The sequence below is a fragment of the Anarhichas minor genome, unplaced genomic scaffold (assembly GCF_050575085.1).
Source record: "Anarhichas minor isolate MPS153535 unplaced genomic scaffold, ASM5057508v1 ptg000016l, whole genome shotgun sequence".
Taxonomy (NCBI): Eukaryota; Metazoa; Chordata; class Actinopteri; order Perciformes; family Anarhichadidae; genus Anarhichas; species Anarhichas minor.
The window spans coordinates 4,559,809-4,581,566 of record NW_027466462.1 but is presented as its reverse complement, the minus strand read 5'-3'; the positions used below and the strand labels follow the sequence as shown (position 1 = coordinate 4,581,566).

The 21,758-nt window shown below is 43.8% G+C and overlaps 5 protein-coding genes across 8 annotated transcripts in view; 2 read left to right on the top strand and 3 right to left on the bottom strand.

The window, feature by feature from the left end:
* Window positions 1-6,991, top strand: part of svep1 (sushi, von Willebrand factor type A, EGF and pentraxin domain containing 1) — a 69,865-nt gene extending 62,874 nt beyond the window's left edge. The window contains exons 41-49 of the mRNA XM_076092601.1: window positions 607-670; window positions 994-1,167; window positions 1,287-1,463; window positions 2,006-2,188; window positions 3,469-3,639; window positions 4,757-4,852; window positions 5,573-5,668; window positions 5,843-5,936; window positions 6,703-6,991. Coding sequence (XP_075948716.1) covers window positions 607-670; window positions 994-1,167; window positions 1,287-1,463; window positions 2,006-2,188; window positions 3,469-3,639; window positions 4,757-4,852; window positions 5,573-5,668; window positions 5,843-5,936; window positions 6,703-6,733 — 1,086 coding nt within the window. The 3' untranslated portion in view covers window positions 6,734-6,991. The remainder of the gene's footprint in view (window positions 1-606; window positions 671-993; window positions 1,168-1,286; window positions 1,464-2,005; window positions 2,189-3,468; window positions 3,640-4,756; window positions 4,853-5,572; window positions 5,669-5,842; window positions 5,937-6,702) is intronic.
* A 65-nt stretch (window positions 6,992-7,056) lies between these two features.
* Window positions 7,057-9,716, bottom strand: LOC142950923 (thioredoxin-like). Its single transcript, XM_076092609.1, has 5 exons — window positions 9,428-9,716; window positions 8,394-8,498; window positions 8,053-8,118; window positions 7,754-7,819; window positions 7,057-7,381 (listed from the first exon to the last, which is right to left on the bottom strand). Exons 1-5 carry the CDS (start codon window positions 9,458-9,460, stop codon window positions 7,316-7,318), a joined length of 336 nt encoding a protein of 111 aa, XP_075948724.1. The 5' UTR covers window positions 9,461-9,716; the 3' UTR covers window positions 7,057-7,315.
* Window positions 9,717-10,203: 487 nt separating this feature from the next.
* On the bottom strand, window positions 10,204-12,560 carry LOC142950922 (thioredoxin-like). The gene is made up of 5 exons (XM_076092608.1): window positions 12,403-12,560; window positions 11,455-11,559; window positions 11,209-11,274; window positions 10,773-10,838; window positions 10,204-10,592 (listed from the first exon to the last, which is right to left on the bottom strand). The coding sequence occupies exons 1-5, from the start codon at window positions 12,433-12,435 to the stop codon at window positions 10,527-10,529; spliced, it is 336 nt and encodes a 111-aa protein (XP_075948723.1). The 5' UTR covers window positions 12,436-12,560; the 3' UTR covers window positions 10,204-10,526.
* haus3 (HAUS augmin-like complex, subunit 3) lies at window positions 11,961-21,694 on the top strand. Of its 3 annotated transcripts, XM_076092605.1 has the most exons (7): window positions 11,964-12,143; window positions 15,481-17,468; window positions 18,608-19,626; window positions 19,760-19,969; window positions 20,066-20,298; window positions 20,514-20,799; window positions 21,034-21,694. In XM_076092605.1, exons 3-7 carry the CDS (start codon window positions 18,622-18,624, stop codon window positions 21,259-21,261), a joined length of 1,962 nt encoding a protein of 653 aa, XP_075948720.1. In that variant the 5' UTR covers window positions 11,964-12,143; window positions 15,481-17,468; window positions 18,608-18,621; the 3' UTR covers window positions 21,262-21,694. The 3 variants fall into 3 exon arrangements, with proteins under 3 accessions (XP_075948719.1, XP_075948718.1, XP_075948720.1); XM_076092603.1 differs by having other exon boundaries at window positions 11,963-17,468; XM_076092604.1 differs by having other exon boundaries at window positions 11,961-19,626.
* LOC142950921 (prostaglandin reductase 1-like) lies at window positions 13,527-17,307 on the bottom strand. 2 transcript variants are annotated; one of them, XM_076092607.1, is made up of 9 exons: window positions 17,231-17,307; window positions 16,377-16,503; window positions 16,245-16,290; window positions 16,074-16,133; window positions 15,504-15,671; window positions 14,883-15,156; window positions 14,539-14,644; window positions 14,150-14,268; window positions 13,527-14,032 (listed from the first exon to the last, which is right to left on the bottom strand). In XM_076092607.1, exons 2-9 carry the CDS (start codon window positions 16,480-16,482, stop codon window positions 13,922-13,924), a joined length of 990 nt encoding a protein of 329 aa, XP_075948722.1. In that variant the 5' UTR covers window positions 16,483-16,503; window positions 17,231-17,307; the 3' UTR covers window positions 13,527-13,921. The 2 variants fall into 2 exon arrangements, with proteins under 2 accessions (XP_075948722.1, XP_075948721.1); XM_076092606.1 differs by having other exon boundaries at window positions 17,186-17,300.
* Window positions 21,695-21,758: the final 64 nt, after the last annotated feature.

Genomic DNA, 21,758 nt, shown 5'->3' with positions numbered 1-21,758 from the left:
ATCGGGCCAAGTTTCCTTTTGTAGAGTTTTAGTTGTTCAGCAGCTGAGATTAGAAATTATTTAGGAATTACCTCACCAAAAAACAAACACAGAGAACACAACATCAATACAACTGTGAAAACCTCCTAAAAGTTGTGATCTGTGTGAGTGAGTGAGTGTAAAACAGAGGCCTTCCTCTCCTTTCCTGCACTGTGCTTTTAAACAAGAGGCTGAGCTAATAGCTGACCATCAGATTACAGAAAGTCACGTGACTCTTTCCTCAGAAATCAACAGCAGTGTACAGTAACAGAGCGAACAGAAGGAGCTGAGTCACTCTGTTCTCGATCCACTGATATGCTCGCCTCTGCAATTTGAATATTCACCACAACGAGCACCTTTCATTACACTGGTGACACACACAGAGAGGACAAACTGTCGACTTTCATAGCAGTTAGACGATTTTGTGAAAACAAGAAGGTTAATTGTTTCAGTCCATTGTGAAAAAATCTATATCATGGATCTTATATCAGGTTTCGTGCTGTTTCTACACATCAATATTTCTGGACTTTGCTGTGTTTAGGTTGACTACTTTTCTTGTATCTTTACACGTTGTTCTTCTTGTCACAGGGAGACTCTATCCAGACCTGCCAGGGAGACAGGACATGGAGCGGCACCCAGCCAGTGTGTGTGGGTAGGTTTCTTTACACAGGAGGGACAGACGACGACTTGTCTTCAAGAATGTCAAATCAGGATCAAATTACTTATGGTTCCATTGTATTTGGTGTGTCACAGCCATTCCAGTGAGCCAGTATGCACAATGCCAGGGCCTTGCCCAACCTAAATACAGTTATCTATTACCCTGGTTTACCCTGCAATAACATGTAAAAATGGCAACAACGCCCCATGTTGTGCATCCTGCCACATATTAATGTTGTGCAACCTGTTCACACCTACACATATGAATCAACCCCACCATACCTTCAACGTGTTCATGCTCGTCTATTGTCTCCTCAGCACAATCCTGTGGGCCTCCTCCCGCAGTACAACATGCACAGGTCTACACGACAGGAGAGACTTACCTAAACAATGCCAGTTACGCATGTATTACCGGCCTGCAGCTGGTCGGCCCAAAGACTCTCATCTGTCTAGCCAACGGCACGTGGAGCCTGCCGGCACCCACATGTGAAGGTATGGAAAAATGGCCAGGAAGCAATGAAATAAAAAGTTGATTTGTTGACAGCTCTTGCCTGCGTGCTGTTTCTTTCTGAATCAGGATTTTTAACCTCCGTCATTTCCTCTCATGTCAGCGGTCAAAGGCTGCGACAGCCCGAAACAGATGCAGAACGGTAAAGTACAAGAGCACAACCTGAACACGGGCCGCGCTGTGCAGTTCCAGTGTGATAAAGGCTACAACCTGGTGGGAGATTCTCTGGTGGTGTGTATGGGGGGCAACACCTGGAGCTCCAGCTTCCCCACCTGCCAACGTGAGCAACACACACAGAAACACTGACGGGCAGTTTGTTAGACTTCCTGTTATGTTTTGTCTTCCTTCTTTACAGCTTGTCAACACATTCACTGTTGTAACGTTTGCTTTTTCAGAGACAAAGGGAATGTTTGCAACACACACACAGTTTCATGATCTGTGTTTGCAACATAGCCTGTTGCAAACAAACGCCAACATAGCTTCAGTCTGAGTCAGAGCTATTCACTGGAATACTCCCATGTTTTAATTCTTGTGGGAGGAAATGTGTAAAACGGAAACTTGCAGTGTTTTCATTTGAGAAACATTTACATGCTGCAAAGAAGTTTGTTATAAAATAACTTAATACATAACCCCCCCCCAAACGTCCTTATACTGCCTCACATCCAAACCTCTGTAATAGTACCAGTACCCCGGCATGATGTCAGCCATATTAGCTATTAGATATTGTTGTTTTGCATTTGAGAAACAACACTTTATTATTACTAACAGATACAATGTGTCTGTATCTATTAATCAATAATCCCACGTTGTTGTTCCTTACAGCTAAGTCCTGCCCGGCTCCTCCAGGCTGGAGGGAAGTCAGTAGCAGATTTGGGTCCCAGCAGGAATTTCCTGTGGGACAGTCGGTCCGTGTTACTTGTCCCAAAGGTCAGCAGATCAAAGGCAGCGGCACCGTCACCTGCAGGCCTGACCGGACCTGGAGCCCCATCAGCTCCGTGTGTGAAAGTAGGTTCTTTCTTTAAAGGTCAAAAATACAGTTTGTCCTCTTTGGGAAAGCTTCACTGTTGATTCATAACTGCAAATAAACCGTATCACTTTCTTTTTTCAAATATCACGTTTGGCCTCAAAAGATCAAGAGCTCAGTGTGAGATCCAGGTCATAAGATTTAGTTCATGTTTGGGGAAATCAATCAAGTAAAGATGTGGATATGTACTCAAACTAGCAAATCATGTCCTAATCCAGGAGTTAATCAAGTAGAAAGTGTGTATTTGATATTTCACACCTCTGCACGCTCCCCTCGTCTTGTTTCGAACGCTCCTCTACACGTGCATGGCTGTCGGCTCAAACCTACCTAATAGCTGAAGCATCATTTCTATTTGTCGTTGTCTGTCTCTCGCTGAGCTTTCATCAGAACAAACAGGGCTGCATCAAACACTGCGTCGGCGTCCTGTCTGCCGGACTAATTAGGGGCACCTCTGCAGCTTCTATGGCAACCTTTGTCAGATAATCCTCTGATCTTTCTTGCGTGCAGTTGCCCTGAATATGCAACACAATTGTGCTCACGTTGCTATGGCTCATTGTTTGTATTTGCATGGTGTTTATTCTCTTATATGCATGTTCCCTCTAATCCCTTTTGTCCTTTTTAGTCCCTTTTTTTTGTGTTTTTTAAGAGGTAGTCCACCGACTGTCACGCAACTGAAGTATCTGGCATATTTGGATATTTTGCATGAATGAGGGACACGGGGAACACAGCTTGATTTCATCCAATGGACACAGATTTCTTACTCTGCAGTGCACAATTTCATATTCAATATGTTTTCATTGCTACAGAAGTGGTAGACAAAATATCAGTAACACCTTACAATACAATATAGAAGTCCCACAAACGCACAGATTCCTGGAAACTCATATTACTCTTTTTTTTTGTGTGTTAACACCACGAGATGTTTTTATGTCATTTTTTAGGTTTCTGTTTGTATGATTACAAAGCAAATCTCCTGTTAGGTTTTGTCAAAAAAAGTTACTTCCTGAATTGCTGGTACATGAGTACAATGATGTAATGTCACTGGAGGAATAATCAACACCTCTGACCGTCTCAAGATAGGATTAGCATAAGAAGCTGCTATTGTTCTGTACTGTAAGGTGTTTCTTTTATTTTGTCCACTCCCTGTGGACAATCTTCCTCTCTGCTCAAGCAGAATATTTTTAGGTCAAAAAGTAGCAGCATGTTGAGGCAGACAGAAAACGTGTAGTGAGTAACCCGTGGGTCGTTCCATCCGGTACAGGGGTGTCCTGTGGCCCCCCCCTCCACGTGGCCAATGGGGTGGTGCGGGGGGCGGTGTTCCAGTTTGGGGACGTGGCGGTGTACTCGTGTTTTGGCGGCTACGCCATGGAGGGCGTTGGAAGGAGCAGGTGTCTGGAGAACGGCACCTGGACGCCGCCTCCCACATGCAGAGGTAGAGAGACAAACTCCTCTGTGTTCCACAGAAGGGACACTCCCCTTTCTCAGGACACTTCCTGCTTCCTCTGACTGTCCCTTTTTTTTTGCAGCATGACCTCATGCTGCTTATTGGCTTTTCAACTCCTCTCTGGATTGCTGCTCAACAGATACAGTTTTCTCTGGATGGTATTAACATCTCTGTGCCTGCTCTGTCTGTCCTCTATACTCCTACTGGTTTTAGTCGCCAAGAAACCTGGCGACGGGTTCTTTGTGCTTTTCCCTCATCATTGGGAAAGGATATGTTTCAAACGGTCAACCTAAAAAGGCAGCTTCTTCCCTCTGGCTGTACCATGACCGATGCCTCTTCCTGTGTCGTCATATATCAGTACTTTACACAACCAGCCCCCATTCAAGGAAGAAAAAAAGCATCGACAATAGAGTCTGGTTGTAATTTTTCTCAGCGATACAAAACACCAATAGTTTTGGTTTTCGGTTTATGGCCGTCAGGATCAAAGTGGCTTCGTTTGAGACTTTTTATATCATCTGTCTTACAATAAGCTCAGTTGATCAGAATGCGGTGCAGGTTTAAGATATGTTGTGTGGATTAGACAGACTGAGATATTCTGTTCCACAATCAGCACAAGCACCACATGCAAAACTATGAAGTGAACACTGTAAGGAAAGAGCTGTAATTTGAACAGGAAACAAATGTGACCGGTTGACACTGACCTGTCTGTGGTCAATACAAGAAGTTGACTCTCCCTCTGGCCATCCGCAGCAGATCTCATGCAACATGAAGTTCAATAAAGGCTGGGTTCAGGCGGAGCTTTCCTCAACAGCTGCTGAGTTCATGTTCCGGTCACGTACACACAGATACACGCACACACACACACACACACACACATTCAGGTGTTAAGTTCATTTGTTAAGTTTAGCTGAGGAACTTAATCAGCTGTTCGTGAACGCTCCCTTTGCTCTGGTGCATGAAGTTGTTGTTGTTGTTGAAACTTTTGTGTCCTCTTATTTGCTGGAAAGGGTTGAATATTGACGATTGTCTATTGTGTGTGTGAAGTATAAAAATGTGACTTTTTCTACATATAGAATATATGTTTTGTGTGTGTCCTCTCCCTCAGCGGTGTGTTGGTTGCGCTGCCAGAACGGAGGTGTGTGTCAGCGGCCCAACACTTGCTCCTGCCCCGAGGGCTGGATGGGCCGACTTTGTGAGGATCGTAAGTATCCTTAAGTCATAAACTCACTCGAACACTCGTGCACACGCGTGAACCCAAGCAGCTTGCTCAGCAGGTTTTTTTAACAGACAATGGTGCCCGAAGGGTGTCATAATGGAGTGAATAGCTGTTTTCAGCTGAGGCGTGGAGAGGCATTCTCTCTGTCAGACCGTGTGTTGACATTTTGTCTCTTGCTCACTCAACACAGAAACTAAAGCAGCAATAGTCACAAATCAATATGATATAAAGAAAAATCAATACACAAGATAAGTATCTCAACATCTACTTGATAAATTGGCACAGAATTTGCTGCAGACAAACTATGGACTCGGGCTTTAAAGTCCTACAGTGACTGTGCACTTTACGCAGCCACCGGATTGTCTTCTTGAAACTCGAGATGCATCACCACAAAAACCAGCTTCTCTCAAGCCTGCGGTCACGAAGATCTTGAATTTCCAAAGTGTCTCAAATGTTTTTGCTGTCGAGAGAGAGAGAGAGAGAGAGAGAGAGAGAGAGAGAGAGAGAGAGAGAGAGAGAGAGAGAGAGAGAGAGAGAGAGAGAGAGAGAGAGAGAGAGAGAGAGAGAGAGAGAGAGAGAGAGAGAGAGAGAGAGAGAGAGAGAGAGAGAGAGAGAGAGAGAGAGAGAGAGAGAGAGAGAGAGAGAGAACCGATGACCTTAAATGGCTCCCCATTCACGAGCCTCCTCTTCCCTCTTCAATAACAGCTATCTGCATCCTGCCGTGCCTGAACGGAGGCCGCTGCGTGGCACCGTACCAGTGCGAGTGTCCCACCGGGTGGAGCGGCACACGCTGTCACAGTGGTGAGTTCACGTGTGTGTCGGTGATGGTTTCACTCGTTTAGGCCGATATGTCCTGATGGAATGTAGTAACACCAGCGTCAACACATCGGCTGCATATTTCCTTCTTCCAGGCACTTCATGAGCAGAAACTCGTGGGTACAGGGATGCTGACTGTGCTGTGTTTTGTGTCCACAGCTGTGTGTTCATCACCTTGTCTGAACGGAGGCCGATGCATCAGGCCGAACAGATGTCACTGCAGTCCCGGGTGGAGCGGACACGACTGCTCCAGGTGATTAGAGACGAACAAACAAAAAAGTTCTTTAATTACATTTATTAAAAGGCACAAGGAAACTGTTATTGTATTATGTGTATTTCTTACAAGGAAATCAGGGACTTATTTTGTCTCTCTGACATTGTTAGTGTGGATAATTTACATTTTTAGCTGGAGGCTTCCATCTTGCACCTTGCACACTGCAGTCACACATGCAGAATCGTCCCTCTGCTCTCCTCTTTTGTACACTAAACAAATGAGCTTTACAGGACGTCCCATGGTTTCATGAGTCATCCACCAACCACCCAGCCCTTTATGTGTACATGCAAATTAAAAAAAGGTTTCCTTTTGTTACTATTGAACTTCTTAGGAAAGGATAAGAAACACCCATATTCAGACGATAAGTACGAGGTGCTGGACAGAAAAGCATGTTAAATGCAAAAATTAGACGGAGCGTGTGAACTTACCAAACCCAGGGTAGGACTCACAACGTGGACTAGTGTGCATGTTAGAGCATTCTGGGTATCCAGTAATGAGTCATCTTTACTTGCAAAACGAGCATATTTGAGAATGAAAAAAAAAACCTGTGATCTTAAATGTTGTAATAAAAGTAATAAAGTAATAAAGGTTATAGGTAGTAGACAGTATCGAGTTTTGAATATGTAGCACAAACAAGACTCTTTAGTAATGTAGTTTAATTTACTTCCTCCGGAGTTCTTAGTTAGTTGTATTTCCTTGGTCGTATTTAGTGAGACTAAGCCTGAATACTGTTCCTTCTCTGCAGGAAAAGGAAATCGGGATACTATCACTTCTGAAGGCTCCGTGTGAATCGTCCCATGAAGGGACTTCTTGTATAGTTAAGTGACGCACTTGTAAACCATTCATTCTCATCTCCGCAGAAGGCAACGCAAGAACCATTTTGTAAAATAAAGCTGTATTTTTTCATATAGAGACTCGACAGTATTAAACATATGCTGCTATATACTTGTACGATGTGTAAAAACTATTGATGTGATTGTCCCAATGTATATGTGTAAACTATTCTCACATTTGTATTAAAGCATAAAATACCAGTTACCGCTCTTCCTTTAAATATCTGATTAGAGTGTTTTAAAATGTGAATAAGAAGAGAACACAGTTCCAGTAACTCATCTTCATTTATTAAATCCACCTTGAACACAACGTACGAGGGAGTCAGGAGCAAAGCCAATCACTCATAGAAAAACAGAATTAAAAGTGGTCATCGGGTTTTAATCCTGATCTCAGCCAGTCAAGATCGCAGCCTGTGTGGAATAGATGTGATGGTTACACGACTAGTAACTGGAGTTTCTTATACGTGTACAGAGGGAGGCAGTGGTGTTTATACGATGAGGGACAGTGGATTGGTCGGCGGGATTTTATGCTCTCCACTTGTCCAGTGTTGCGAGCAGCTTTTTCTCGTCAGCGCCGGAGAACTCGTCCACCTGAAAGACAACGCAGACCGGAGAGTTAAAGACGGCACCTTTAAATAGATCACCGATCAAATTCATTCACATTAAAAGCATTCGATTTTCATACAAGGAAAGAAAATGTAAATCCAAGAAAACTGTTGAATGCCAGAGAGACTCCTGAAAATCTCTCGTCTGAGCCGCTTTGTTTCGTTTCCAGCCTCAGCAGTTTCAGCACAAAGACACGCAAAGTTAGCGGCTATAGCTCATGAAGAAAGTGGTGCAGATGTTTCCTTCAGGAGTTGATGGAGACCACTTAATGATGGCCCGTGAACACCAAGCCACTGCACAATGACCAAACCCCCCATCCCCCACCGTTTACATTATTATTATTATTTTCATGCTTACCTTTTTTCCATTTTTGTAAAAGTGGAAAGTGGGCATGCTGTTGATCTTGCAGTCTTTACTGACATCCTGAAAAGAGCAAAAAGGAACAACAGTAAGATGGATGGGCGGAGTCAGAAACACTGCTACCTGCTGACCCCCCCGCCCCCTACTCAACCAGTAGAAAGGACTACTTGGACATTCCTTTACGACTCCCAAAAGACGGTTTGCTGATATTTTGGACATGCGAGGGTCTTTGTACTCACGGCCGTTGTAGTAAACCAACTGGTGACTTAAAATAAAAACAGAAAACACACACTTACATCAGCTTGATCCACGTCCACCTTCATGAAAACCACGTTCTTGTTCTCAGGCTTTGACACCAGAGCCTGAAAGAGAGTCGATCAACGAGCATTAATGATCAAATAAACGTGCCTGCTGCCATGTGATCGAGAAAACATGTACCGGTGCGTTTGTGTTTCACAAAGGCTGCAACTACTGTGCGACAAAATAAACCTCACATCCAGATGTATGAAAAGTGAGCAGCACACTCTCCAAAAACAACTTTTACTGGCTTGAAATGATTCCAGATTCAAAAGTGTTTCTTTTTCTGATCTTTTCCAACCATTCAACGATGGTTTTAACACCCGAATTGTACACTTACATGGAATTTAGGGCCGATTATTTTACAGGGGCCACACCAGGTGGCTGTGAAGTCCACCACAACCAGCTTGTCTCCAGCATCCTTCAGCATCTGATTGAACTCAGCCTACAGAAAATGAAACAAACAGAAACAGAAGATGATCAAGTTGTGATGTATTAACTAACCTAAAGTCAGTTATTGCAGCTTATATTTGGAAAGTAAAATATATATATTTATCGTTGATATGCAATTTGTTTATCTTCTTGCTGCAGTTATTTATTTGGTCAGTGGTCAATGGCTTCTGTCACTGCAAAACCAACATTTCATTCATTAAATCTGAAGGCTTTCACTTTCAGTATGTCAGGGTTTTGGGAGAAACTGGTTTGGCTGATGATGTAATGACGAAACGAAAAAAAGTCCAAAGGTGTCGGCTCAGGAAGTACAACCTGCCTCAAAAGCTGCTGACCCTGTTTCACTCCACCCATCATCCGGTCTGTTCTCTGCTCCTCCATCACTGTGTGGTTTGGATCGGCCCACCACACAGGACAGGAACAGACTACAACGGACTGTCAGAGTCGGGAAACGGGCAGGAAAGATCTCTGCAGACCCTTCACACCCTGTTCTAGCTCCTCCCCTCCGGTAGGCGCTGTACGCCAAAACCAGCAGACACAGGAGCGCTTCTTTCCGCTGGACCGACACTCTCATGAACAATTAATCCGACAAACTGCAGCTCCATTTGCACCATTACCACCATTCTGCACTAATATCCCAAATCCATTGTTCTTTATGTTCATATATATACTTCGATATATATTCATATTCTATATAGTAATTCAAAGTTTGTGCTTAGTTTCTCTGTTCTTTGTCTTTAATGTCCTTGTTTTTTATATTATGGTTTGTATATTATGTACTTTAAGAGCAACGCGGAAACCGGAGTCAAATTCCTTGTATCCGTGCACACCTGGCCAATAAAGGTGATTCTGTTTAACACTACGTCTTACAGTGGCTTCCTACAATAACGATGAACGCTGCAAAACGAACAAAATACAACTTACCAAATTTCCAGGTTCTTTAATAGTGTTGGCCATTCTGTGAGCGTATCTCGAGCTGAACAAGAAGTATCCAAGTTTGTGACTTGAAGAGGACGAGACGCCGCCTTTTATACGGCAGCTGCATGTACATACAGGAGTGGTCACAGACACACCTACACGTTGCAGTCACTCCTTTTTCCTTGTGTACATGCAAATTAAAAAACAGGTTTCCTTTTGAACTTCATAGGAAATAATACACGGAAGTACGCGATAAGTACTAGGTGCTGGCCAGAAAAGTATGTTAAACACAGAAAACTTAGACGGAGCATTATCGTGTGTACTTCCTGTCTTGACCGTCACCAAACCCAGGGTAGGACTCACAACGTGGATAGATACTAGTGTGCATGTTAGAGCATGCTGGGTAATCAGTAATGAGTCATCTTCACTCGCAAAACGAGCATATTTGAGAATAGAAGTAGACAGTATCGAGTTTTGAATCTGTAGCACAAAGACTTCAGTAATAAAACTTTAATTTACTTCATGAGTTCTTACACTATTAGTTTTATTTATTTTGTCATATGTAGTGTATTTAGTCAACCGTTTCGTAAAAAGGGTTACAGTTGACTAGTACTTCCTCTCTGCAGGAAAAGGAAATTTTGTAAAATAAAGCTGTATTTTTTTCATATAGACTCGACAGTATTAAACATATGCTGCTATATACTTGTACGATGATAAATATCGGATTCTTTGCCCTTACAGTAAGAGGTTGCGTTTAAAATGTGAATAAGAAGATAACACAGTTCCAGTAACTCATCTTCATTTATTAAATCCACCTTGAACACAACGTACGAGGGAGTCAGGAGCAAAGCCAATCACTCATAGAAAGACAGAATTAAAAGTGGTCATCGGGTTTTAATCCTGATTTCAGCCAGTCAAGACGCACACTGAACAGGACGAAGAGTACGTCACCAACAAACACGTGATGAGTGGAAGTAATGATCGCAGCCTGTGTGGAATAAGAGATGTGATGGTTACACGACTAGTAACTGGAGTTTCTTATACATGTACAGAGGGAGGCGGTGGTGTTGATACGATGAGGGACAGTGGATTGGTCGGCGGGATTTTATGTTCTCAAAGCATCCAGTTTTGCAAGCAGCGTATCCATGTTAGCGCCGGAGAACTCGTCCACCTGAAAGACAACGCAGACCGGAGAGTTAAAGGCGGCATGAAGAAAGTGGAGCAGATGTTCCCTTCAGGAGTCGACACCAAGACACCGCACAGTGACCAGCATCTTTGTTGTTGCTCCGTGTCTGCTGGAGCGTGTGGATGAGCAACTGTTTACAGCTCTGCTGTCTATTGTCATGCTTACCTTTTTTCCATTTTGGTAAAAGTGGAAAGTGGGCATGCAGGTGACCTCGCAGTCTTTACTGACGTCCTGAAAAAGAGCAAAAAAAAAGGAACAGTGAGATGGATGGGCGGAGTCAGAAACACTGCTGATATGACTTTGTTCATGTTTGAGCACGGACAGAATAACGTTGCACTTCGGTCACATGAGCCGGCTGAAATGGATTTCATGAATAGTCCACATTGCTTTGAGAAGTAATGATGTGGTAACCCCCCCCAACTCAACCAGTAGAAAGGACTCCTTTAATCCTTCTCTCTCTCTCACACACACACACACACACACACACACACACACACACACACACAACACCAGACATTCCTTTACGACTCCCAAAAGATGGTTTGTTGATACTTTGGACATGCGAGGGTCTTTGTGCTTCAGACTTAAAAAACACACTTACATCAGCTTCATCCACGTCCACCTTCATGAAAATCACGTTCTTGTTCTCAGGCTTTGACACCAGAGCCTGAAAGAGAGTCGATCAACGAGCATTAATGATAAAATAAACGTGCCTGCTGCCATGTGATCGAGAAAGCATGTACTGATGCATTTGTGTTTCACAAAGGCTGAAAACAACAAACATGATCTTTTCCAACCATTCAACGATGGTTTTAACGACACCCGAATGGCCAAATTGTACACTTACATGGAATTTAGGGGCGATCATTTTACAGGGGCCACACCAGGTGGCTGTGAAGTCCACCACAACCAGCTTGTCTCCAGCATCCTTCAGCATCTGCTTGAACTCAGCCTACAGAAAATGAAACAACAAACAGAAACAGAAGATGATCAAGCTGTGATGTATTAACTAATCTGAAGTCAGATATTATAGTCACTGCAAAACCAACATTTCATTCATTATATCTGAAAGCTTTCACTTTCAGTATGTGCAATTTAGACACACACACCATAGCCTTTAACACCCGAGGTAGAATTGTGATTATGTTTTTAAATGACTTTATTAGGGTGCTAGACAGTCTCCATTTAGATCTAGCAATCAGCTACGTTTAAAGACAATGCAGGCCCAAAGAGGCCCAAAATCACGGCCTTATGTAAAGCCACAACTGTGCGCCACATCTTTTAGACGTAAACTACGTAATTACGGTTTTAGAACAGTTACGTACGTAAACTGACGCACACCAACTGAATATGGCCTATTGTGGATGGCACGCGATCAAACCAGCGTTGCCAGGGAAGCGTAATACTGGTGGTTTGTGGGTAAAATTCTTCAGTAACACACCCGTGGTGGTTTGTGGGTAATATTCATCTGTAACACACCCGTCTGGTGGACGATAGCGGGTTTCATGCTGAATCACCCAGTCGCGTAGCATTCAGGTGAAAATCGGAGCCTATTGCTTTACTCTGGGTATTAAGTCATATTTACCAAACTCTCCACCAACTACACATGCTTGAAAAATAGAAAATAAACTCCTAATGTAGAGAACGTGTCACGCGGACACGCGCGCAGCTGCCCGGTGTAGTCAGTGGAAGCGAAGAATCGACCGTTAGTGGAAAACATCATACACGTCTGACAATGGCGGCTTTCAACAACGGTCACCGATAAACGCTGCAGAATGAACAACATACAACTTACCAAATTTGTCGGTTCTAGAATATCGTTGGCCATTTTGTGAGCGTATCTCGAGGTGAACAAAAAGTAACAAAGCTTGTGAATCACTTGAAGTGGACGACACGCCGCGTTTTATATGGCAGCTGCATCAAGCTACTCAACCTCAGTCCGAACCACAGCGGAAATCAGTGTACTTTAAAAAAAATAAAAGCTGTTGTAATTGTTACGCCAATGGGTTTATGCTGTGGCTGTGAAATGCGCTTTAATTGCATTTTTATTTCGTACAGATTCCACAATTAATATATTTGTTTTGTTTCTGTATTATGCATTGAAAAGCGTTTTCTAATAAAGACCTTTATTCTGAAGGTTGTCAGTACCGTAATATTTTTCGGTTTTGACGGATTTTTTCCATCCAGCAACCCAAATAAATGGCGCGTGCATTTACTCATGTTAAATGTTGTCTCTCGGTGAATTTATTTAAGTCATTTTATTGGTTTTCTGATCGTTTGGATGAACATCCGTTAGAGAAAAAGCTGACTTTACACATGGCGATGATTACTAGTATTTTAATAACCAATTAGGCCTACATCGTCTTGTATGACACTTTGTTCTGTGTATTTATGTATTCACTAAAACATTATTTCGATACTTGCAGAGAAAAAAGTAAATTCAAGTCACAATGACTTGACAAATTCTTGGTTTACCGTAAACGACTGAGTCTGCGCAGCTCAATTCCCGTGTAGTATTACACATCAACGTCCCGTAAGCGGGACATGCCCTCATTACGTCATCCCCATCGATTTGTTTATCTGCCTTTTAACCTTCACATTTAGGTTCCGTGACTATTTGCAAACATAATGTAGTCTACACTAACTAAATGTATATATTCTTGCGCAGTAAAATAAATGTGTTTCTGAAATTTCCAACCTTAAATTAAAAGAAAGAAACTGAACCCAATGTTTTGATACATTATCGATTTCTGGAAACTAGATTTAAAGGATTTCTTCTTGCAGTAAGTCGTGTCCACTTTGAAATAACAGCTTCACAATAACACCATTTTGATCACTGGGGCATTAGGCTTTGCCATGATGTCAACAATTTGAAAGAAAGCCCCAAACTTTATTACCATTACAAAAACTGTCACTAAATGCAAAGCACAATGGTTCATTTTATTTCAGTGAATAATCCACACATCTCATCCAAGTACTCAATGGCAAAGCAGACCGACCGTCTTGTGTTGTCCTCGTAGAGTAACACGACCATCGCTCTGATCTCTACCAGACGATGCACCATACACAATTGATTTCTCCATTTGTTTAATTTTGTATTTATTTATTCAATGTTCCTTACCATGAGGGAAAATCCAATATTAAAGAATAAATGGGACTAACAATAACTCCTGAACTAATGCTAAACATTATAAATCACATGTTTATTTTAAAAACAGGTTAGTTATTAGTCTCTATGGCTAAGTCCTTCATGCATGAGTTCTGTAATTACATGTAGGTTATTAATAATACTGATTCTTCTCCGTTGATCCACATCAGACTGCGACAATAGCCTTGCCGACATTTTCTCCCTGCAGCAACCCCATGAAAGCAGCCGGCATCTTTTCAAAGCCTCTGGTGATGTGCTCCCGACACTGCAGTTTGCCCTGCAGAAGGAATAAAACCACAGAAATGAAGCTGAAGCAGGACCGCGGGGCAACTCTACTAAATGAGATTAAATCTTTCCTGAAGAAACGCACAAAAATTGTTAAATAGTCACTAACCTCTTTCAACCATCCCATCAGCCTCTTAAGGGACTCGGGGTGCTTGTGCTCCCACCTGGTCTGGATGAAACCCTCCATCTTAAGCTGCTTAAAGATCATGGTGAGGTGGGGGTATGGGCCTGAGAGAGAGAGAGAGAGAGAGAGAGAGCGAGAGAGAGAGAGAGAGAGAGAGAGCAACTTTCAATGGTAGTCCAAGAAAACATTCTGACAAAGACAAAGGTCTGTTTATACTCTACTCCAACATTCCAGTAACACCATGTCGCCCTCTAGTGAAGAAATAAATTAAAATCATCTGAAGTTGTAAAAGGGTGAAGAACTTGTTTACACACAGTTTTAACCGCATTTTAATACATTTCTTTCACAAGCATGTATGAAGTTAAAGCAGACACCTGTTTGGGGGGTGGTGTCATTGTATGTGGAAATAGCTCCACACACGGCTATTCTTCCAAAGGTCTTCATCTGTTGTATGGCCACACTGGAAAAAGGGCCTCCGACCTAAAATAAACAAAAATTAAAACTGTCAGTTAAAGAGAATAATCAAGTTTCAAACATGGAGCCCACACTGTTCACTTTTAAAGCACGTATGGGTCTGGCCCCAACATATATATAGAAGTAATGTTGACCCCTTATAAGCCAGCTCGCATTACTGCTTAATTTATATTGTTGATTTAACTAAATTATTTAATTAATTTTATTTAATTCACGGGCTTGGAGCTCCACCACATGTGCTTACATTCTCGAAGAAGCAGTCGTAGCCGTCTGGAGAAGCCTTCTTCAGGGCCTCCTCCAGGGAACCAACAGTCTTATAGTTGAAGGCCTCGTCGAAGCCCAGTTCTTTGAGGACAGCCACTTTGGCGTCGGAGCCCGCCGAACCCACCACCTTACAGCCCTTGATCTTGGCCAGCTGGCCCACCACGGAGCCCACGGCCCCGGCTGCAGCATTCACCAGCAGGGTCTCACCCTTCTGGAGCCCCAAGACCTCTTCTATCCCGTACAGCGCCGTCAGTCTGGAGAGGAAAAAGAGAGTCAAATCGAACGACCAAAATCTGAAAAGCATGACCGTATGTTCTCCCTCCAGTTCCACAGAGGAGCCTCTTTCCATACCGAGGTTATCAGTGTTTGTACGATGACTTCAACTCGCCGGCAGGGCAAAACATCTGGAGCCTCGCTCGTTTATTTACTCAAAGAAAGACAGAAATCAGCTGTTCTGCTCTGCTGAGGGAAACAACTCTGTCCCTTAATCATAAGCATCATTTAACATTTACTCAGGAATTAATTGCACTTTTACAGACAACAGATATAACTCCTCTGCACTCAATTTCTACCCATAGAGGCCACCGAACATCTGTCCTACCCGGGCATGCCGATGCCGCCCAGAGCCAGGGACAACGAGACGTCCTGCGGCCAGTCAGGCATGATGGGAATGAGGTCCTTCCCGTCACAGACTGTGTGGCTTCTCCAGCCACAGCGACCAACAACATGGCTCCCAACAGGAAATACTGGATTGTTGCTTTGGATCACTCTACAGGACAACACACAAACATAAGAAGAAAAGCAATGTCGACAGTATGACGTCAAACCATGTGGCAGCTGTGCATTATTCACTGTTGGCTCACGGCAGAGTTAAGAAAATGCGAAACATGTGTGTTTCGAAATGGACCACTTTGAGGTTGTTTGTAGAGTTTGGTCACGGAGAGATTCATCCTGCATGTTTATCATCAAAAACGTTCCCACTGAAACAGATTGGAGCGTCTGAACACTCAGCCAAGAACATTTCAATCGCCTGCTTTTGTTTTTCAGTCGCTGTGACTCAAAGACTTTTGGTAATTAATAGCAGATGCAGGACGGTTTGTTTAAAACATCAGTGCATGCACGGTAAAGACGTTCCTCTGTGTGTGTGTGTGTGTGTGTGTGTGTTCTTTACTTGGCCACTTGTGATCCAATCATGACATCGCCTTCATTCATGTGAACCCTGCTAAACGGCCTGTAAAGACAAACAGTACATACTTTATAAATGCATTTTTTTGATCCATGAATGATTTGTTCAAGAGAGCGTTTCACAATAATAACTCTGACGATCCTGCTCTTCCCTCACCTCATGTATGGGTCGACAGTGAGAAACACCGCTTCCAAAAGCACCTCTGAAACGAAAAGGAGACGTCAGTGCAGAACAAGTGTACTCTACACATGAACAGACCGTTTCCTCTTCTATAATAAAAGATCTTACCCCCATCTTTGGGAGCTGGGAGCTCCTCCACCTTGAGCTCAAAGTCGCTGTCCTTCGGGAAGCCATCAAAGTACTTGGTCAGGATCCACGTCTTAGCTTGGACCATGATTCTTTGTTTCGGGGGCAGCTGTGGGAGACGGAGCAGTTGTTCCGAGAATTAAACTGACAGTGGCAGTCGTTTTGGCGAGGTCATTCCCGGTGCTGTGCACCACAACACATTTAGATGCATTAACCACGTACTAAAAAGTGGATTCAAGTGAAAGCTAAAATCACTTATTCATCAAAGCCTGCTTGAATCATGGAGGGGAGAAAATTGCACAAACAAAACTCAATACAAGTGCTTATTAAAGCAGCACAAAGTGAAGTTAGCTGTACTAGTTACAATTGTATGTGCATTGTTGAAGTGCATCCAAAATCTGCAATGCAAAACTGTAATTAAAGAGGAATATAGCTATTCACCACACACACACATTTAAAAGACAGGAAGAGGGAAGTCCAATACTTTTCCAATTAAACAACTCAACCACATTTTACAAAATTTGTTTGGAATGGTTTCTCTCTGGAAAACAATGATTCAGTGGTTCTTAATACGGGTTATGCACGTGACAGTAAGTACATGTCTACTATGTGATGGTATAAATATAACTCCAAGTAAGACAACACGAGTTAATAGTTTTAAAGAGTAAACAAAGTCACGAGTGGGACGTGAACTCCCAGTCTCCCATATGTTTACTGATGCCACCTCTCCTACACATTAGCAGTTAATCTAGTTCGTTATTTTACATATCAACTGTGTCTGTAGGACTTACCTGTTCTCGTTATCTACAAAGAAATGGAAGAAGTCGTGAACTCACTGAGCACAGAGCAGCGTGAGGATGGGCGCAGGCAGCGGTGGTCGTCTTGAAGGCGTCGAGTCAAAAGAAGGCGGGAACCATGCTTCAACCCTTAAACCTGATTGGTCGGGAGGTCAACGCGGCTTCTAGCGTAATGACGGAGCACGTCACGTCGTCCCTGCGTCAGTTTAGATGTTTGGCGCCAGCGGACAAACGCCCAAGACTGGATACTAACAAAACGGGGTTCCTGAATATAAATGTAAGTATCGGAGTGACAGTTGTTTCACTAATTTTACTTTTTTTTGCTAAACGAATACATTGCTTTTGATACGAGCCATGGCAGTTAGCAGGCTAACTGTATCTACTTTCTAGCGTTTAACGGTAGCGGGCTAGTTAGCTAGCTAGCTTAAGATAGCTCATTTAAGTAAAGCTAACTGTTGTGACGGACCTGTTTGCATGCAACACACAAGACGGGACAGCGTTATGTCATCTCGGTTAGAATTGACAAAAAAACGCTGATAACTGTTTAATGTTGTTATAATGTTTAACTGTTTATTCCTACCATTTATAATAGAGAGATATCTATACACTCTAAATACACTCTGAGGTGTGCCTAAAGTTGGGTGAGCCTCATTGTGTTCATCAAAACTGTTAAAGTTTTAAACAGGAATGTCTTGATCTGTTTTTTTCTACATTAGACAACTACATACTTAGTCTAAATGTTCATATTAAAGTAAGTAAGCATTTAAAAAATGTTTGATAGTTCTGTATTAAGAAAGTATGAAGTCACTGTTCCCTGTAATGTCTTGTTTACTTCCTTTAGTGGTGACATAATCTATGGAGAAATAAATGTCAATCTGATGGGACACTTTGGACTAAAACTAATCCAGTCTAATTCAATAACACAGCAAATAAATCTTACTTTGATAAATGTTATAATGTTCAGATTTTGCTGAAGCTGTTTTAGAGAGGTGGTGATTCAACTTTTGAACTTGGAGGCTATTATTATGGTCCTGTTGAGTTATGTTCTGTTTTACTCACTGAGTGGTGTTTTCTTCTAATATTTAGTCTAATCGAGAGCAAATGTGCTCTGAGGTATCCTTAATTTTATCTGCTACTGGTTATTTTGTGTGGTTTGTGTTTTTCTCACTATGTTGCATGTTAGGAAATTATTCCAGCGTCTTAATAGAGTTCAGTAGGGTGTTTATAACAATTGGATTACCTGAAACCAACAAAAAGAGCAGATGTGGCTGGGGCTCTACATAGCTGTGATAGATTTGCGAGTGTCTGGATTATCCCTGAATATGCTGTGCTTTATATGTTCTCACTCTCTTTGTATTGGTCTTCACCTCATCCTCCACAATCCACATTGTGCTGCTTTGTGACTGAATAACACAGAGCGCTGAACCAACATGTTAAACGGTGGCCAGTTTGTGGAGGCCTTGGGCCGTCTAGGTTATCCCGGTGCGTCATCACTGAAGGCCTCCGACTTCGACTGGCTGTTTGACTGCGCCCCAGAGAACCTTCACTTCTTGCGCTTTGTCTGTCGGACCCTCAACCAGAGCAACGTCCTTACCGTGGAGGAGGCACGTGCCTTTCGGGAGCTACGGAAGTCCGGCAAGCCGTGTCTGGACGAAGCGGCCTTGGGCGAGGTCCTTAAAACCATCGGACCTTCGGATGGGAGCGGTGCAAACATCTTGGGGCCCTCTGCTTCATCTTCATCCTCCGTGTTTGCGGCCGAGGGGGATGTGGCCGTAGAGGACTTGGAGGCGGAGCTCCAGGCACTGCGGAAAGAAAAAGACCTGAAGCAACGGCGGTATAACCGGTTGCAGGTTGCGGCCACCTCCCGTGCAGATGTTGACCTCCGACTTACTGCGGAGCTGGAGAGCGCTGAATGTAAGCTAAAGGAGGCCAGTGCTTCCATTGCAGCTGAGAATGCTGACACAAACGCTCTCTTTCAAAACCTAATGGATGAGGTGAGAACGCTTGCTTCATATCTCCCGGTTCAGCCAGACCCTGTGACCTCATTAAACCCTTCTATCCCCAAAAGCCCCGCTGTCCTCCTCTCTCAGCTGCCCTTGGATCCCTACCTGCACCAGGAGGAGCTCAACACTAAAACACTGGCTGTCTTCACCCAGAAGCATTTCTTCCAGGACATCTCTGACATTGTTGAGACTTCTTGCTCCGATCGCTTCCAGCTCCTCGACCTCAGTTCTTGTGAAGAGGGAGAGGACGAAGAGATTAAACACGAGGGGAGAGGTAGCAAGGCGCAAATGGTGGATGGCAGGAGGACAGAGATGGCCAGACTTCAGTGGTCACATATTGTGGCCCAACACCAACTGATGCAGGCCATGGCAGAGGAGAAGAGCGTCATGGCTGGAGTGGATTGGCTCTCTGAGAAGTCCTCCCATACCAAGGTAAAGCCAGCAGACAGAAACTGAGTTTTATTATCTCCTGCAAACAGTATCGCAGCTCTCACAGTGTGTTCAGTTGTTACTATTCCGTTCCCGTCTCGAGCTCTCCTTCCTAACTATCTCTTCACTCCACCAGAGCATCTCCATGTCCTCCTCGCTGCATGTCCGCGAGGCCGTGTCCAGGAAGGAGCTGCAGGCGGTGGAGGCTGAGCTGGAGGCTCTGCTGCATGGACCAGTACCTGCTGCTCTGAGAGAGTCAGCCAGGCTGCTCAATGTGCCGGTAGTGAGGGGAGACCTGGATCTGCAACTAGCCAGGCAGGACTACTACACCTCCAGACAGGATCAGGTTAGTTAGCGATATCACCCGTTTCATTCCATTTGCTTTTTGTGGAAATATGAATCAGCATCCATATTAAAACAAATTTGACTTTTATTGTTTTAGATTAGAGACCACCTACTCCGCCAAAAGGCGTCCTTTGACCTGGTGCGCCTGGGTCAGGAGATGGAGTTGAGGAGGTGGAGGAAGTGTCTTCAGCAGTTGGGAGACGTAAATAGCAGACTTGTAAAGGAAGGCGAAGCGGCAACCCTCAGAATGGAGTCCCTGGCACACCCGGACCTGGCTATCAACCCCAGGCCTAACCCTATCATCAGCTGCAAGGATGCAGCCTTCAGCCGGTAAGAAGACTCGGGCTGTCCCAAATACCATTGGCTCTGGAGCTTCGGTAGTGATCAGCAGCGAATATTCAGAGCTTCTGCAGCTGCAGCGCCTAGCTGTTACTGTATACTGTGGTGCTATGTTGCTTGCTTTATGCCCATGACACTCTTAGTCCTTATTTAAAATCAGGCTATCTCCCATCAGAGTGTAATTCAGTCTGCACCTCTCTGCTCAGGCTGCTCCAGATCCTCGACCACGACTCAGACCACGGCCGGTCGGAGCCTTTCCGGACATATGAAGCGTTGGACCACACCGCTCGCGACCTCGCGGGCAACCTCCAGGTGACCCGAGACGCTCTCGCTGGTGCCGGCCGCCAGCAGGACTACACGGCCGCTCGTCTTTACGGCGACTGTGAGGCACTCCACAGGGTGACGTACACAGAGCTCCAGCAGCTGATCTTAGGGCCGCAGGTACGTCCAACGGCCATCACTGACCAGGAGCTGCTTTGCCCCAATGCACAGGTGGGTTTGATTCCTTTTGGTTTTATGTCATCTCCGTCAACTGCACAGAAGCAGTCCTTAATGTGAGTCAGTTGAATTTTAAATGACGTCACTATTGGTGAGGGAAGCTGGTAGCACCATATGGTTTTTCTTTTGCACATTATTCTTAAATATCATAATGTCGGGCCTCACGTTGGGTATGAAAGCACTAAGTTTTTTGTTCCTTTGTTCATTTCTCTTCCCGTGTCTCTGCAGGAGCTGACGGTGAAGCTCGTGGAAGCAGAGTCTCAGCTGCAGAGTTTGCAGCACGTAATGCAAGAAATCATGGCGGAGGTTAAAGTCAAGCGTTCTCAGCTGGAGCGCAACGCCCTCCTCAGGCGGGAGAGGGAGTTGTACGTCTACTTCCACTTGGATGCCCGGCTGCTGAAGAAAGTAGTGGAAGATTTGGAGGGCAAAATGGCTGCGAAGAGAGGGCAACAGTGAAGCCTGCCAGAAGGAACGAGGAGCGCTTATAGATGGCTCAACTACAGTTTCTGTGCAAAGGGAGTCCACCTGTGTTCTAAAGCTTGAGGATATCTGATAAGTACACTGTGCTGTAAGGAGGTTTACTGAGTAAGCCTGGCCCTGGTACAGTTTGTACAAGTCTGAACTTCCTCAAAATCTGCTTCTTCACCTGGTTTGTGCAAGAGACGGAGATCAATCCCTTGAGTCTTCATTTTTGGGATAAAACTCAACTTGGGGGGAAAAAGTGTGGTTGTATATGAGAAATGCTGCATATGATGATTGAGATTAAATGTTCATTCCAAACAATTTTTACATGAACTAATAAGAGAATTTAGTGTCTTGTTTTGTCCTGTAAATACATGTCCTTGTTTTCTTTTTGTCATCCGATAAATAAAGTAAAATGTTGTCTTTGTGAAGGTTTAATTGTGAAAGTTTTGTTTTATTTGAGACGATTGAAGTCTATTTCTGAAGTGTGA

Coding starts and splice junctions, on each gene's coding strand:
- LOC142950923 (XM_076092609.1), bottom strand. CDS start 9,460: ATGGCCAACACTATTAAAGAACCTGGAAATTTG. Junction 7,820..8,052: donor TGGACGTGGATCAAGCTGAT/GTAAGTGTGTGT, acceptor TGCTCTTTTCAG/GATGTCAGTAAAGACTGCAA. Junction 7,382..7,753: donor TTTACAAAAATGGAAAAAAG/GTAAGCATGAAA, acceptor GTTGTCTTTCAG/GTGGACGAGTTCTCCGGCGC.
- LOC142950922 (XM_076092608.1), bottom strand. CDS start 12,435: ATGGCCAACGATATTCTAGAACCGACAAATTTG. Junction 11,560..12,402: donor TTCTAGAACCGACAAATTTG/GTAAGTTGTATG, acceptor CATTTTCTGTAG/GCTGAGTTCAAGCAGATGCT. Junction 11,275..11,454: donor TGATCGCCCCTAAATTCCAT/GTAAGTGTACAA, acceptor ACTCTCTTTCAG/GCTCTGGTGTCAAAGCCTGA.
- LOC142950921 (XM_076092607.1), bottom strand. CDS start 16,482: ATGGTCCAAGCTAAGACGTGGATCCTGACCAAGTACTTTGATGGCTTC. Junction 16,134..16,244: donor ACTGTCGACCCATACATGAG/GTGAGGGAAGAG, acceptor TTGTCTTTACAG/GCCGTTTAGCAGGGTTCACA. Junction 14,645..14,882: donor ACGACTGCTTCTTCGAGAAT/GTAAGCACATGT, acceptor TGTTTATTTTAG/GTCGGAGGCCCTTTTTCCAG.
- haus3 (XM_076092604.1), top strand. CDS start 18,622: ATGTTAAACGGTGGCCAGTTTGTGGAGGCCTTGGGCCGTCTAGGTTAT. Junction 19,627..19,759: donor AGAAGTCCTCCCATACCAAG/GTAAAGCCAGCA, acceptor TCACTCCACCAG/AGCATCTCCATGTCCTCCTC. Junction 20,299..20,513: donor AAGGATGCAGCCTTCAGCCG/GTAAGAAGACTC, acceptor CTCTCTGCTCAG/GCTGCTCCAGATCCTCGACC.